Source organism: Harmonia axyridis, chromosome 6 (assembly GCF_914767665.1).
Source record: "Harmonia axyridis chromosome 6, icHarAxyr1.1, whole genome shotgun sequence".
Taxonomy (NCBI): domain Eukaryota; kingdom Metazoa; phylum Arthropoda; class Insecta; order Coleoptera; family Coccinellidae; genus Harmonia; species Harmonia axyridis.
Window position 1 is genome coordinate 17,833,395 of NC_059506.1, and position 13,787 is coordinate 17,847,181.

General features: G+C 34.4%; 2 protein-coding genes and 1 long non-coding RNA gene across 3 annotated transcripts; all 3 read right to left on the reverse strand.

The window, feature by feature from the left end:
* Positions 1–1,457: 1,457 nt before the first annotated feature.
* On the reverse strand, positions 1,458–2,553 carry LOC123682916 (beta-1,3-galactosyltransferase brn-like). Its single transcript, XM_045621743.1, has one exon. The coding sequence runs from the start codon at positions 2,505–2,507 to the stop codon at positions 1,467–1,469; it is 1,041 nt and encodes a 346-aa protein (XP_045477699.1). The 5' UTR covers positions 2,508–2,553; the 3' UTR covers positions 1,458–1,466.
* Positions 2,554–4,014: 1,461 nt separating this feature from the next.
* Positions 4,015–5,727, reverse strand: LOC123682917 (beta-1,3-galactosyltransferase brn-like). Its single transcript, XM_045621744.1, has 2 exons — positions 4,319–5,727; positions 4,015–4,229 (listed from the first exon to the last, which is right to left on the reverse strand). Exon 1 carries the CDS (start codon positions 5,453–5,455, stop codon positions 4,388–4,390), a length of 1,068 nt encoding a protein of 355 aa, XP_045477700.1. The 5' UTR covers positions 5,456–5,727; the 3' UTR covers positions 4,015–4,229; positions 4,319–4,387.
* A 7,181-nt stretch (positions 5,728–12,908) lies between these two features.
* Positions 12,909–13,743, reverse strand: LOC123681686. Its single transcript, XR_006747701.1, has 2 exons — positions 13,372–13,743; positions 12,909–13,305 (listed from the first exon to the last, which is right to left on the reverse strand). It is a non-coding gene; the product is annotated as an uncharacterized LOC123681686 (long non-coding RNA).
* Positions 13,744–13,787: the final 44 nt, after the last annotated feature.

Sequence of the window (13,787 nt, forward strand, 5' to 3'; positions counted from 1 at the left end):
TACTTGTGACTTTCTTACGAGTGAATATTCAAGGGTTTCATTTGATAGAGACAACGAGAGGGTGGTGTACCGGTGGAGTTTTTCAACGTGTTAGGATTAGTTTTCATTCCTTCCCGACTCTACAAAATCCACGATTCTCATCTCCAAATATCATAATTTCCCGGCTCCCGGATCCGACTAACTTGTTCAACGGTTCTGACTGACATTAAATTGGTGAGGTAAGGACACAGTAGTTGTAGACAGTACAAATTATCTCAGTAACCGAATTGAAGTATACAGATTGATATAGTTTATACTTTTTCTGATTTCCCGTTTTTGCTGAGATTGTCTGTATTGTAGAATTGAATCAGTAAACCTATTAATTATGTTGCGTTGTTTGTTACTTGGTCACCGCTACCATCCTAGGTGACACCGAATCCTGTCTTCACTAAGCTGCCCTGGTAAGGTTTGTCAATTTCTCCCTAAAATTGGCTGGCGCTCGAGATACTACTGCAAAGTGCTGAAGGGCAATTGGCAGAGGCGCCCAGTGACGCAAAAAGGAGCGTTACAGAATAAAGGAGGTGAACAAATATAGGGTAACACAGAAGCTTTAGCTAGGAGCTATCGCTTGTACGTGATGCCATTGTATAAACCTCAGAGTATGGTGAATGAACAATTGTCATATTTAATGGAATATAATGTGGTATATAATGAAAATTATAACATTTATTGCTGTTTTCCGGTTCATTTCTTTTCTGTTTTCAGATTTAATCATAATATATGCATTGTCAACTTCTGGTGAAGAGGAAGGATGAAAGAATTTAGTTGGATGAAGAAGAAGCCCTTCAATATAAATATGTCAGCTTATTATGTCAACCAATCACTACACCTATACGAGGAGATAGAGTTTTTGCTGAGGGTTTTATCTGTTCTCTTGTATCATATTTTTTTGCTCCTCAGATTACCGAGAACTCATGAGTACTTCTACTACATTCATCACTTACCGGCAGTATGTGAAAAATGCAAATCTCATATGAATATGGAAAAATGATTGCGCCATAATTTTAGGCTCTATTCAAACTATTGCACAATTTTTTGCTCTTCAGATTACCGAGAGCTCATGAGTCTGCTTATAGATGGCGCGTGATGGGTTGTCGCGTTGCAACTCATTCACTTTTCCACAATGGTGTGAGATACTGTGTCATAGGCAGAGATCATAGATAAGTAGGCAGAGATCGCTGCCTGGATACTGGATAGCCCAACTGAAGAGTCCACCAGCGATCTCGGGATGAAACACCAAAACCCCAGGGAGAGGACGCACCTATAACTTGACTCGAGAAGGTCTCACCAAAATATATTTTCATATTAGTTAGTACCTATACTATCTATGTTTGAATCCAAATAATTTAATAATGTGGAAAATCATTTTCTTCAGTGGTTTTTCCCCCTGTTGTTTCTACTTTATTAAAAAAAATAGATAAACAAAACTAATTTATTTTGTCAGCTAAGGTCTGTTCTTTCCAAATCATCCACAATTCTTTTGGCTTACGAATCCCATGAGCAGCAAGTATAGATCTAAACTCTTCAAAGTCATATTTTGCTTCCACCTTGAAATTTTCATTATTGCTTATTGGTTCTATACCTAACCTGTAAGCTAATAAACCTATGTAAATATCTTCCAATTGAATGGGTTTCGTGAACAAGCTGGCGTAATACATCATGCGCAAAGATTTTCTGCTCAAAATATAAGCTCCACCGGCAGAAAAAGGAGGCCACTGGTCATAAGGATAATCCTTGAGAGAAATGAACCATTTACAGAAGATTTTACGAATTGGTCTTTCTTTTTTGTATATGTATCCACTGTACAAACAAAACTGGTCCGCATTGAAATTTGTTATTTTCTTAACGTTCTCTTCTGTTCCTGGATAAGCATACGGATTCTTCAAAAACTTCAATATGTTGTTGGTTGAAACAAAAGTGTCGTCATCAACAAACATGAAAAACTCAACATTACTGGAACATACATTGGAAGCCCATTTCAAACCCATAATTGTTTTGAGCGTCAAATTATAGTATGAATCTATGAAACTGCCTATCACTAAATCTTTCATTATTTCATTTTCTCTTATCAACATCATATTGACATATTTTGAGATTGTCGTTCCCATTAAAAAAATCGTCTTCACTTCTTTATAATGTATACTAGATCCCCAAGTTTTTCTTATGATATTCCTCTTACGATAATTTTTTGGTGAAGATTTGACAATAAACAACAGTTTTTTGGTGGTTTCACAAGCATAGTTGACGTCACTCTCGATATTGTAAAGAAATGTATGAAATGGTTTTAAATGTTTCCCCTCCATCATACGATCGACAAGGTATTTCAGTTTAACATCGAGAGAGAATTTAAATTCCTTGTCGAAATCCTTCTCCATAAGACGAACAAAGCCGCCAAATATGTGGACAAAAAGGATGATGAATACAATTAGTAAGTACCATTTCCAGTTTTTTTTTTGAAAATATTTCATAATATGCTCAGTTGAAGTGAAAATTTGACGTTTTGTAAAGAGTATTGATATATATTCTAGGAAAATTAAGGATGTGCGTCTATGGTTAATAATTTCGATGGATTTGAACATATGGCCAGTTGTGCCGTTTGCCTAAGCATTGTTTGAAAATTTAAACATTAAGTAATTACTTTCCGATTTCTCTTGCACTATAAAGTAATAAACATTCTTGCGCCATCTTTAATGACGTTTAATGTAGGCTACGGCCAATTTTACCATTCAAAAAATAAACATCGTTTCCATAATCAATGTTTAGTATTAAACCATTTAAAACATGGTGCAAGAGAAATCATAAGGTAATCAATGTAAAATTTTTAATCAATGTTTTGGCAAATGGTGCAACTGGCCATTACTCTCAAAACATTTTAATTTTGACAAAGTGTCAGTTCAGATAAGTAAATTTTATTCCTAAGTTCTATGGTAAAGCCATATTTCGCCATTTTTAGGCTCAATTTGAACGAATACGCTCATCTATTATTGAATGTATTTTCATGAATAAACTCTCTCTTATTATTATTATTATATATTAGTGTGACGTCACACACCGCCATTTTTGGTTCTTCTGTCAGTGTTCGGAATCCAAACAAACAAATTGTCATTCAAATTAGTACGGTGTCGTTGAAGGAATTGGCTTATTTTCATAAATAAGAGTATTGAGGAACGATTTCAGTATTAATTGTTAGACAGAAGGAATGAGGTTAATACCAGTAAGTTTGAATCCTGTATCATTCCCCATATTTTGTAAAAAGCCGTGTTCATTAGTTAAACTTCAAGTTCGACTTTACTGGCATTAATCTCGTTCCTTCTGTCTATCAATTAATAGTAAAATCGTTGCTTAAATAATATTATTTATCAAAATAAGCCAACTCTTCAACGACAACGTACTAATTTGAATGATAATTTGTTTGTTTGGATCCCGATTCCCCTTAGAATATAGATTTATTATTAATGGTCTAAGGGTCTAAGCAGAACTAAAATGGCGGTGTGTGACGTCATCACTAATAGAGGAATAGAGCGTATTGTCGACAGTATTTTATTGAGTCACTGTAAGAAAATTCAAATAAAGCCATCTATGACAATTGGTGAAGAATTGTTCTTACAATAGTTTTGTATTTTTGCCGTAGAATACGAATCTGCGATAAAAAAATAGGGGTTCTTATTTAAAATTCTAAAGCTCAACCCCATATCCCCCACAATTTTGCATAAAGCTTGACTGTTATTTTACATCTAATTGTACTATTGTAGTATTTCATTTCGATTGAATCCATTCTCATAGAGCAACTCCTCAAAAACACTAAATTTTACACTTATGTGTATTATTTCCTCCAATCCAAATAGAACGAACATTCAAATTATTTAAACAAAAGGCTTTCAAAACCTCATCGCGGTAGAGTAAAGCATTTTGTCTCAAAGACACCCGTAAACAACATACCTACAAGATTTAAAATTATGAATGAAATGAGGAAAATACGATTTAAAAAAATATTATATTTCAAAAATGTTTACAATGAATCTACAAAATTAAGAAGTGTCAATAATTTCTCTGCAGAAACTCACAAAAAAATTAATAAGTTCACACTAGTGACAACACTTCAATAACAAATAACAGGTGATCAAAAATCAACATTAACATTGCACACAAAATTTGTTTGTTGATTTCAGTGAGCAAAGATCGATTTCTCCATAAGCTGAATCATGTCGTTTTCAGAAGAAAACATGATTCAGCTTTTCTGTTCAATCAGATCAATTAACTTTTTGACACATCACTAGCCTGTTGTAAATTTCATACTATTCTTCTCATCTTACCCAATGAATCAAATTTGTTGTTAAAATATTCCTATTCAAGGAGCACCAGTTTGCTCTATAAGCTTTTCATAATTGTTGTAATCTTTCCAGACACTCCACAATTCCTCTGGGTTGCTATAGCCATGTGAAGCTATAAGTTGTCGATAACCTTTTGATGTATAAGATAACTTATGAAAATGAAAATTTTCATTGTAAATTGGCTCAATTTTAAGTTTGTATGCCAAAATACCAACATAAATATCATCAAATCGAAAATGATCCATGAATAAACTGGCATAATACATCCTTATCAAAGATAATCTACTCAAAACATAAGCCCCAGCAGTAACATAAGGAGGCCACTTGTTATAAGGATATTCTTTCAAAGACACATACCACTTGCTGAAATATGATCGAAAAGGAGATGATTCAAACACAAAGCCTGCATATAATTCGAATTTATCTGGACTCAAATCAATAAAACTGTACTTCGTAACCCTTTTATCTCTTCCTGGAAAAATATATGGATTCTTAACAAATTCCAATAAATTTTTAGGAGAAACATAATAATCATCATCTACAAACATGAAATAATCTGTAGATTTAGAACAAAATTCAAATGCCCACTTGAAACCCATCATGGTTTTTATTGTATTATTGAAATATGAGTCAGTAAAATTTCCTTGTAATATATCATTATGGGTATTAGATTCTGCAGTTAGTCTCTCATTCTCATATTCTCGTGATCCTATCAAGAAAACAGTTTTAATATTAATGTTTCCATCAAACTGCTTTGTTGACCCCCAAGTCCATCTTATAATATTCCTTTGTTCATAATGCTCTGGGTCAGATTTCACAAGAAATAACAATTTCACTGAACTGTTACAAATATGACTCAAGTTGGACCTATATTTAAAATAATAATAATTTGATGGTGTAAACTCAGCCCCATTCATCATCTGGTCAACAAGAAATTTGACATTACCACTATATGGATAATCAAAGTCTTCACTAAAATCTCTAGCAAATAGGTGCAAAAACCCACCACATAGGTGAAAAACTAATGCAGCTAAGACTATTATTAAAACTGATCTTAATCTCTTTTTGGAAAAATGGGTAACCATCTCGAATTTCCACTGATAAAATGTAGTTGTTCACTTCTCCATATTCTAGATATTTATCATGTTGTAGCTATAAACTCCAAATGATATTCTTCGATTTATACCATATTACATCAGAAGATAAAGCTCATCAAATGTTTAATTGCATTTTGTATTAGTTAAGTAACATCTCAATCTAATTTAGGGTAAAATAACTCTATATACCAATATCCATCAAAAAAATTGATTACAATTTCAAACGAACCATTGAGTTTCAGAATTAGAAAGGTTAACTCTGGTAACCACAGAATAAAAGAAAACCACAGTATTTTTTTTAAAGCATTTGAATCACAGACTACTATCACAGACTAGTGACTAGTCTTTGCATCTTAGAACATTAATAATAGTATATTTTCTTCATTTTAATTTCAAGTTGTCGCTGTTTCATTTTTATATGAGTTCTCCATGATAGTTTTTCATCCAAATGTAGTGGGTGTGTTTTGCAGTTTTACTTGTGGGGGTTTCCCTTTTTTATTGGTTAAAGTTACCTGGGCCGACTTGTTGGTGTTAATTTCAATCTTCCACTTTTTAAGCCACTCAGAGAGAGTATCCAGATGATTCTGTAGTTTTTGAGATAATAACAATGGGTCTGCGAGGTTATAATTGCTGTGTCGTCTACAAATGTTACTATGGTAGACACTGGTCAGTTTGGGGGAATCCAAGGTATATATCAGGTAGATTATAGGTCCGAGTACGCAATCCTGTGGAACGCGAGATCTTATGGTCTTATAGTCGGATAACGAGTCCTCTATTTTAACCTGCAAGTATCGGTCGTTCAAGTATGACTTCAATATTTCGTAAAATCGGTCAGGTAATATTTGTTTCAGTTTGTATAGTAGTCCCTCATGCCAAACTCTGTCAAAGGCTTGTTTTACACATCTAGGAACACCGAGGTGCAGTACTCTCCTGTTTCAAGGCAAGTTTTGATTTCGATGGCATTGTTGGATTGTTGAATGCTTGTTATGGAATTCAAATTGGTGATCTGGTACAAGTTCTTTCGGTGATGTTTTTTCTTCTAGTCTTTTTAGTAGGAGTTTTTCTAATAACTTTGACATGATATGTAATAGACTCATCGGGCGGTAGGATTCAGAGTTTTTTTGTGGCTTGCCGGGTTTAAGTACACTGATCAACAATTGCTAGGGATCACTTATAAACTTCTCTTCATTTGTATTGTTTTCAAGTTATCTCGTGAATATCTGTACATTATATGTTCTCTAAGGAAAAAGTAAGATGTTTTGAGTTGATTATATCAAAGTCTTCCTCACTTCATCGGCTCTTGTTCACAAAATCGATTATTATCTGTAGGCTGTTACAGGTGGAGTGAAAAGCAATGTGGTATTTGTTATTAAATCTGTTTTTTTCTCTCGTTCAAACACATAAGGTGACAATAATTGAAGAAATGAGAACAATATCAGCTTATCAGTCATGCCGAGAAGACGTTTGGCTCCTGTGCAACTGGACCAAATCATACGGTGGATACAGGAAGGTTTGTCCCAGCGAGAAGTGTCCCGGCGGTTGAATGTTTCGCAAAGTGTCGTGAGTCGGGCTTGGAATAGGTTCATCCAAAACGACTCAGTAGCTTATGTTCATGGGGGAAGTCGGCAGCGCAGTACAACAGCTTCCCAAGATCGTCTTTTGATCCTCAATGCTAGGAGAAATCCCACTTACCCGGCGTCGCGGCTCAATAGATCACTGAGAGTTGCAACAGGAGTTCTAATTTCGAACCAGACTGTAAGACGACGACTACATGTTCGTGGTTTGACAGCACGTAGGAGGGTTCAACATCCCCGTTTGAATAGGGAACACCGGGTTCATCGACGGCAATGGGCTGAGGAGCACCGCAATTGGACACCTGAAGATTGGAGCCGATGTTTATTTACGGATGAGTCTAGATTTCGTTTGGTCAACTCCGATGGACGTATTCTTGCTTAGAGGGAAAGAGGTCGAAGGTATGCAGAACAGTTTATGGTACCCACAACAGCTTTTGGCGGAGGTTCTATATGTGTATGGGGAGGCATTTGTTTGAACCAACGCACAGAGTTGGTTGTTCTGCAGAACACCACCATGACCAGCCAGAGATATCACGATATGATTATTGAACCCATAATTGTTCCGTTTGCGGCTGCCGTGGGCGAGAGTTTCATTTTAATTGACGATAATGCCCGTCCACACCATAGTCGTCTGGTTAATGAAGCGCTAGAAACTCATGCTATTGATAGGATGGACTGGCCAGCTCGCTCTCCAGACATGAATTGCATCGAACATATCTAGTCTGAGATGTCTAGACAATTGTCAACCTTAGAACAACCGATCAATAACCTGGAGGACCTTTCTAACGCTTTACGAGATATTTGGACGAATTTGCCCCAAAATTTTATAAATCGTTTGATCGAAAGTATGCCTTGTAGGGTAGAATGCTTGAGACGAGCTCGTGGGGAACCAACTAGGTACTAGCTTAACCGAAACTTCAGCCTTCTTGTGGTTTAATCATAAAATTTTTATGTTATTCAAACACAGAATTTTGAGTGTTCCTAATAAAGTCTTTTTTTCTCTCCAACTTTCCATTTTTTCATTCTTTTCTCAAGTGAACCATATTATCAACTGAAAATACTCTGATATCTGACTTAATTTATAATCTTGGAGCGAATATTTCAGAAATAAATTTAGAACAAGTAAGTGATCCCTATCAATTGTTGAGCAGTGTACCATGATCACTTGTGCGAGTTTCACTGCATTGGATAATAGCGTATTTCTAAAATTCTGTTATATATGGTAATGAGAAGGACGATGGCTTTCCGTGGCATGATTTTCACTGTCAGAGTTACCTTGTCGTTGGTTGGGACTATACATATACTTCAAATAGATATTCGGCAAAAACTGTTGATTAGTCAGAGTTTGTGCGAGCCCAACTTCCATCAGATTTTTTAATGGGCGAGTTGCTTACTATGGGGTGTTTCAACTTTTTTGTTGCTTTCCACAAAAAATGGTCGTCAGGGGATAGCTGGGTTATGTAGTTCTGGAAACTGTTGTTCTTTATCTCTTGTAAGGTTTTCGTGATCTCGTGGGTTAGTCTGTTTAGGTTCCTTTTGACTGATGGGTTTCTACTTCTTTGCCATAGCCGTCTTACTCTTCGTTCTTCAGATATCATTTGCCTAATGTGTAGTGGTGTATTTTTAATTTCCACTTTTCCACTTGTATCTGGTATAGCAGTCCAGGACGCGTATTGTATGATTTCTGTCAGGTCTTTAACAACTTTTTCTATTTCTTCGTCATTACTCATTCGATGGTTCAGAGTTATGACATCATCAATTGTTTTTCGAAAAAGTTCCCAGTCTGTTTTTGCGGTGCATAATTTTGGTATAGACTTCTTCTGGATCGGGTGAGTGCTAAGGCTGATTATTAGATAGATAGATAGATAACTTTATTTCAAATATTCCCTGAGAATACATAAAGAAGAAATGAAATAGTGTCAATAATACATAACTTAACTCTACTCAAATAAACTCAACCTATAACTAAATATTTTACAATTTCCGTTCAAAATAATCATTTAAACCATACACCTCAAGATCTATCAAGAACTTCTTAGTTTTTGATTTGAATTGTCTATAATTCTGTATATATTTAATATTTTGGGGCAAATTATTGAAAATTCGTATGCACATATAAGAAGGGCACTTTTCGGATATAGTCAACCTGTGCATGGGAACATTGATATTGGCTGTTCTTGTATTATGGGACTATGATCGGATGACAGATCGTACCAGGCTTCAATATTGTTGTGTATATCACCAATGCCTTTAGTTATTCCAAAATCAAGCAGGTCGGGGATTTTATTCAAGTCAGTGGTCCAATATGTGGGTTCCCCGGTAGATAGGATATTGAGGTTATTATTTAATATCGTTCTACATAGAGTTCATCTTTTGGGGATGATTTATCTAGACCCAAATGCGGTGTGTTTCGCGTTCCAATCGCCTGCAGTAAGGAAACGAGGGCCTAGAGTGAGTATAAAGTCGTATTCTTCAGTTGTTACTGTATGGCGTGGAGCACTATATATTGCTGCTATACATAGAGGCCAATTGAATAAGTTTTTGAAATCCTCGAGGAAGTCTGTTTGTTTTTCTTATAGTTGATGTTCGCCATCTGTGTATTGGGTATTTAGGGCTTGGTCGTAGATTATATTCGTTTTACCAATATTTCTTGGTTGCTGTAGTGTTTAGACTTGTGGAGTATTGGTTGTTAATTGGTTTTGTGTGTTAGCTCTATTTCCTTTATTTCTGTATTTCATATTCATCAGGTCACGGTAAACTGTGCATCCTTTATAATTTGCAGGATGATCATCTTGGCAAAGTGCACATGTGGCTGGGGTATTTTTTTGTTTCCGGCAATTCTTACTGTTATGGTCTTGTCCACATTTAATACAGTTTTAGGGTTTTCTGCAATATGTTTTGCTGTGTCCATAATCTTGACATCGCGTGCATTGAACAATTTTCTTTTGGAATCTTGGTGGTTCTACTCTGATTTTAATTTGACCAAAAAATTCCAGATTGTTGTTTTTTTGAGGCGCTAGATCTATGAAGTGAAGTGAGAGTGGATCTTTACTCATCCTGATGTGCTTGGCATTGATGATATTTCTCACTTTATGGTCTTTAGTTTCGAGCTCCTGTTTAATTTCGGGTATTGGTATTGAGAGGTGCAATCCCCGTATAACTACCTTATAAGCACTTTTTTCTTTCAATTGATAGGAGTGATGTATGATATCTTCAGATCTTAGGTGATGTATTAATTTTCTATACGTTTCTGAATTGACTGGGTTGACTTTGATTATATTGTTTGCCATGCTTTCAACGACATATAATTCAGGAGGGGTCGCTGTTATTAAGCTTGCTATCATATCCTTATAGTTTGACCCACCATAAATATATATGGGTGGAGGTTTGTGGATTACTTTTTTTTCATTATTTTTTCTGCCCTTTCCTTGCTCATCAGGTAAAGTATTTCCACCATCATCGTTTTGGAGTTGTTTAAATCTGTTGTTTGTTTCTATTTGCTCAGCACTTTCTTCTGAAGATTGGCTACGAACTCTTTTCCCCTTGTTGTTGATGACTTTTTGTCATGTGTGTTTTTGGGACTTGATAAACTGTTGGTCAAATCCAATTATGTTTTCCGAGGGAAAGAGATTATATTCTGTGCAATTATTTTGTTTGGTGTCTTTCATCTGGACCTCCTGTATATCATTCTGATTAGGGTTAATCAGATACCTAGGCGTGGAACTTATGTCTGTTTCCTCACTATCAGCGGTTATCTAACTTTATCGCGTTTGTGTTTATCAATTCTTCTGAAAGAATGCAAATCCAATAATATATTTATATTGGTAGAAAAACGGAATAATTACAAGATTTTTTCTATTTCCCTTCACTAAGTGAGAGCAGCAAATGTCTTATTCACTGCCCCCAATTTTCATGAAAATTATCACTTACTTTTTCAGAGTTATCAGCCAAATTCGAAGATCGCTTTTTAACACGTATATGATACATTACAATAAAGGAAGAAACTGGCAACAATAATGTACTTATGGGTATGTCATGATATACAATACCATAATCGAATGGTTTTCAATGAGGAAGTCTGTAGTAGCATTATCTTTTGCTGATATATTGCAGCAGCGGAGCCGACGAAAATGACTCACCTGGTATTGAATGAAACTGCGCATAAGCAAACTGAACACACTGATACTCAATAGTCAATACCACTTCGTTAAAGAAGCAGTTGATGAAAAAATTCCTTTGGACTATGCAAATATCGAATGCCAATTCAATATACAATTTACAAAATCTGTCAATGAATAAATTTCATTTTATATTCGAATCCCTAAGCGTTTAAGGAGGAAGGTTGAGAATATAATTCCATTGGTCAACATTTTTATTATAATATGATATTTAGAAATATCAGTTGTAGTTGTCATAAGTTTTTAGAAAATAAAAAATTGGATGTCAAACTAATTTTTGGATCGAATTAAAAATAATGTATTTTGGAATATTAAAATATGTTATTTAGAGTAAAGTGAATTGGCTTAAAGGTGAAGGTTCTAAACACCTAAAACCTTACAACTGTGGACTTTAAAGCTCCAGACTGTCAAAGAAATTTTCTAGTTTCATCAAACTTTACCTGTTGGGGTAAATAAGTCATAGTGCCGATGTGACATGAAATAAAGTTGCACAAGCGTAAAGTAAAACATTATGTTACATGTTTTTTATTCTGACACCTATATCTCTTTGGAACTCTCAGAATTTTACAGTTTGAGTAAGAAAACTGGTCATTTTCTGTGAAGAATTGTTACTGTGTGACTTGAGGCACTGTTTATTTTTTACCCAACAGTAAATGTTTGGACAAACCACTCTAACCAACAATGAATTTCTTTCCTAAGCTTAAAGGTGTGCAGTATCACAGGACCATACTACATCAGATGGAATCATTTCTCATGCAAGTGCACACTCATCATTGTTCCCATTTAACTTTATCTTCCCATTTGATGATCTATACTTGAGTAAGAGTTCCCTCAGATAGAGGAAGAGTTCACTATCTTACATGAGAAAATACAATTTGAAAAAAATTTCATAACTTGAATATATTTGTTGAAAGTGAAAAATCAGATCTTAAGGTGTATTTATGCACCGTACCTAAGAACTAAGGTCTATGAACTAAACCTAAGAATTCAGTGGCGTTTATGCACTCTCTTGTTAGTTCTTAGTTAAGGCATGCGCACGTGCTCGAACTACTTTCTCTTTGTTCTATACTTTGATGTTTGACATTGATATTTATTGTAAAAAAATTAAATTAAATTTTTTCAAATACACCTAATACTTTTCATCGATAAACACGAATAAAGAACATAAAATGATAGATACTGGTACTGGTTAATATTGAAATTCTATGCGGCGCACGCACACTTCTATATTTTACCTGAGCCCTTAGTTAACAGTTGGCCTGCTAGTGTTAGTTCTTAGGAAACGTGCATAAATGCCCTCATTGATTTGTTAACGTTCAATTCTTAGTTCTAAGTTCTTAGGTTTAGTCTAAGTTCTTAGGACTGGTGCATAAATCCACCATTAAAAAAAATTGTTCCCACACTAACCAACAATCAATTTTTTCAATGTTGTTTCTTATAAAATTGAAAGTTTTGATAAGTTCTAGCCATATCATTAAAATTATGCACTTGTTCTTTGATGTCATAAAGATGCCTGAGCATTCAATTTTATAGGGCATAAAATACTATAGAATAATATGTTCACAATCCCAACAAATGGAATCTTGAACAGTGTGATGCAATAGGTCATTTTTTTTGCATATCAAATAACATATTGCATAAATTGAACGAAGTAATTCATTTGTGAATTAATGTAAATATTTTCAATGGTATGGTTATAACATAATATATTTATAATACAATAAAATAAATATTTACAGTATTTGGGTTAACAGAAAAAATATCGTACAGAAATTTTACTTTTCTTTAAACGTTAACAGCAACTGATTCATCCAATATCTGTAAATTCTTCTTAATAATGTGGATTTTTCTATTAGATAGACAAACTATATAGCAATGACTTTTGTAGGTGAGTGAGAGTTTTTTGAAACCTTCCTCTGATGGAAAACCAAGAGGATCTATTTGAGGAGTGAGCGTTAATAAATCCATGATAATTGAAGCAGTTCTTTCGTCATTCTCTAACTCTCCTGATGAAGATAGCACAGCACCATCCTCATTAAGAATAAGATAACCAGTTTGACCAGGAATTGGTGCGCGATCCATATTCCTAGTAAAGTATTCGAGATAATATTTCTGAAATTATTTTAAATTTGTTCTTTTCGCAGTAACTTACTTCTTTTAACCGCACTTTTGAGAAATATTAGAACATTTTCGTATTATTTCACAGAATATATCTAATATCTAATTCAAGCAAAATATTGACATCTATTTTCATTTACTACTTATTCTTTATTCTTTTCAATAACACCATAACACAATCATAGAATTGAGAACTACTGGCAATAGATAGACATAGACAATATAGACATAATAAAATTATTATTGCTGACCGCTGACCAAAGAAATTATCTATTCGAGAGAGATAAAATCATCTTTTTTTATTTTCAGAAATGAAATGAGATAATTGAAAAATACTTAGAATATAGATAGATATAATGTTCTAAGGAAAAATATGACCACGTATTACGCATGATTAAGATGCATAGAAAACCGCTTCTTCATTCATTCATTCTTTCTCGCTTATTGGGC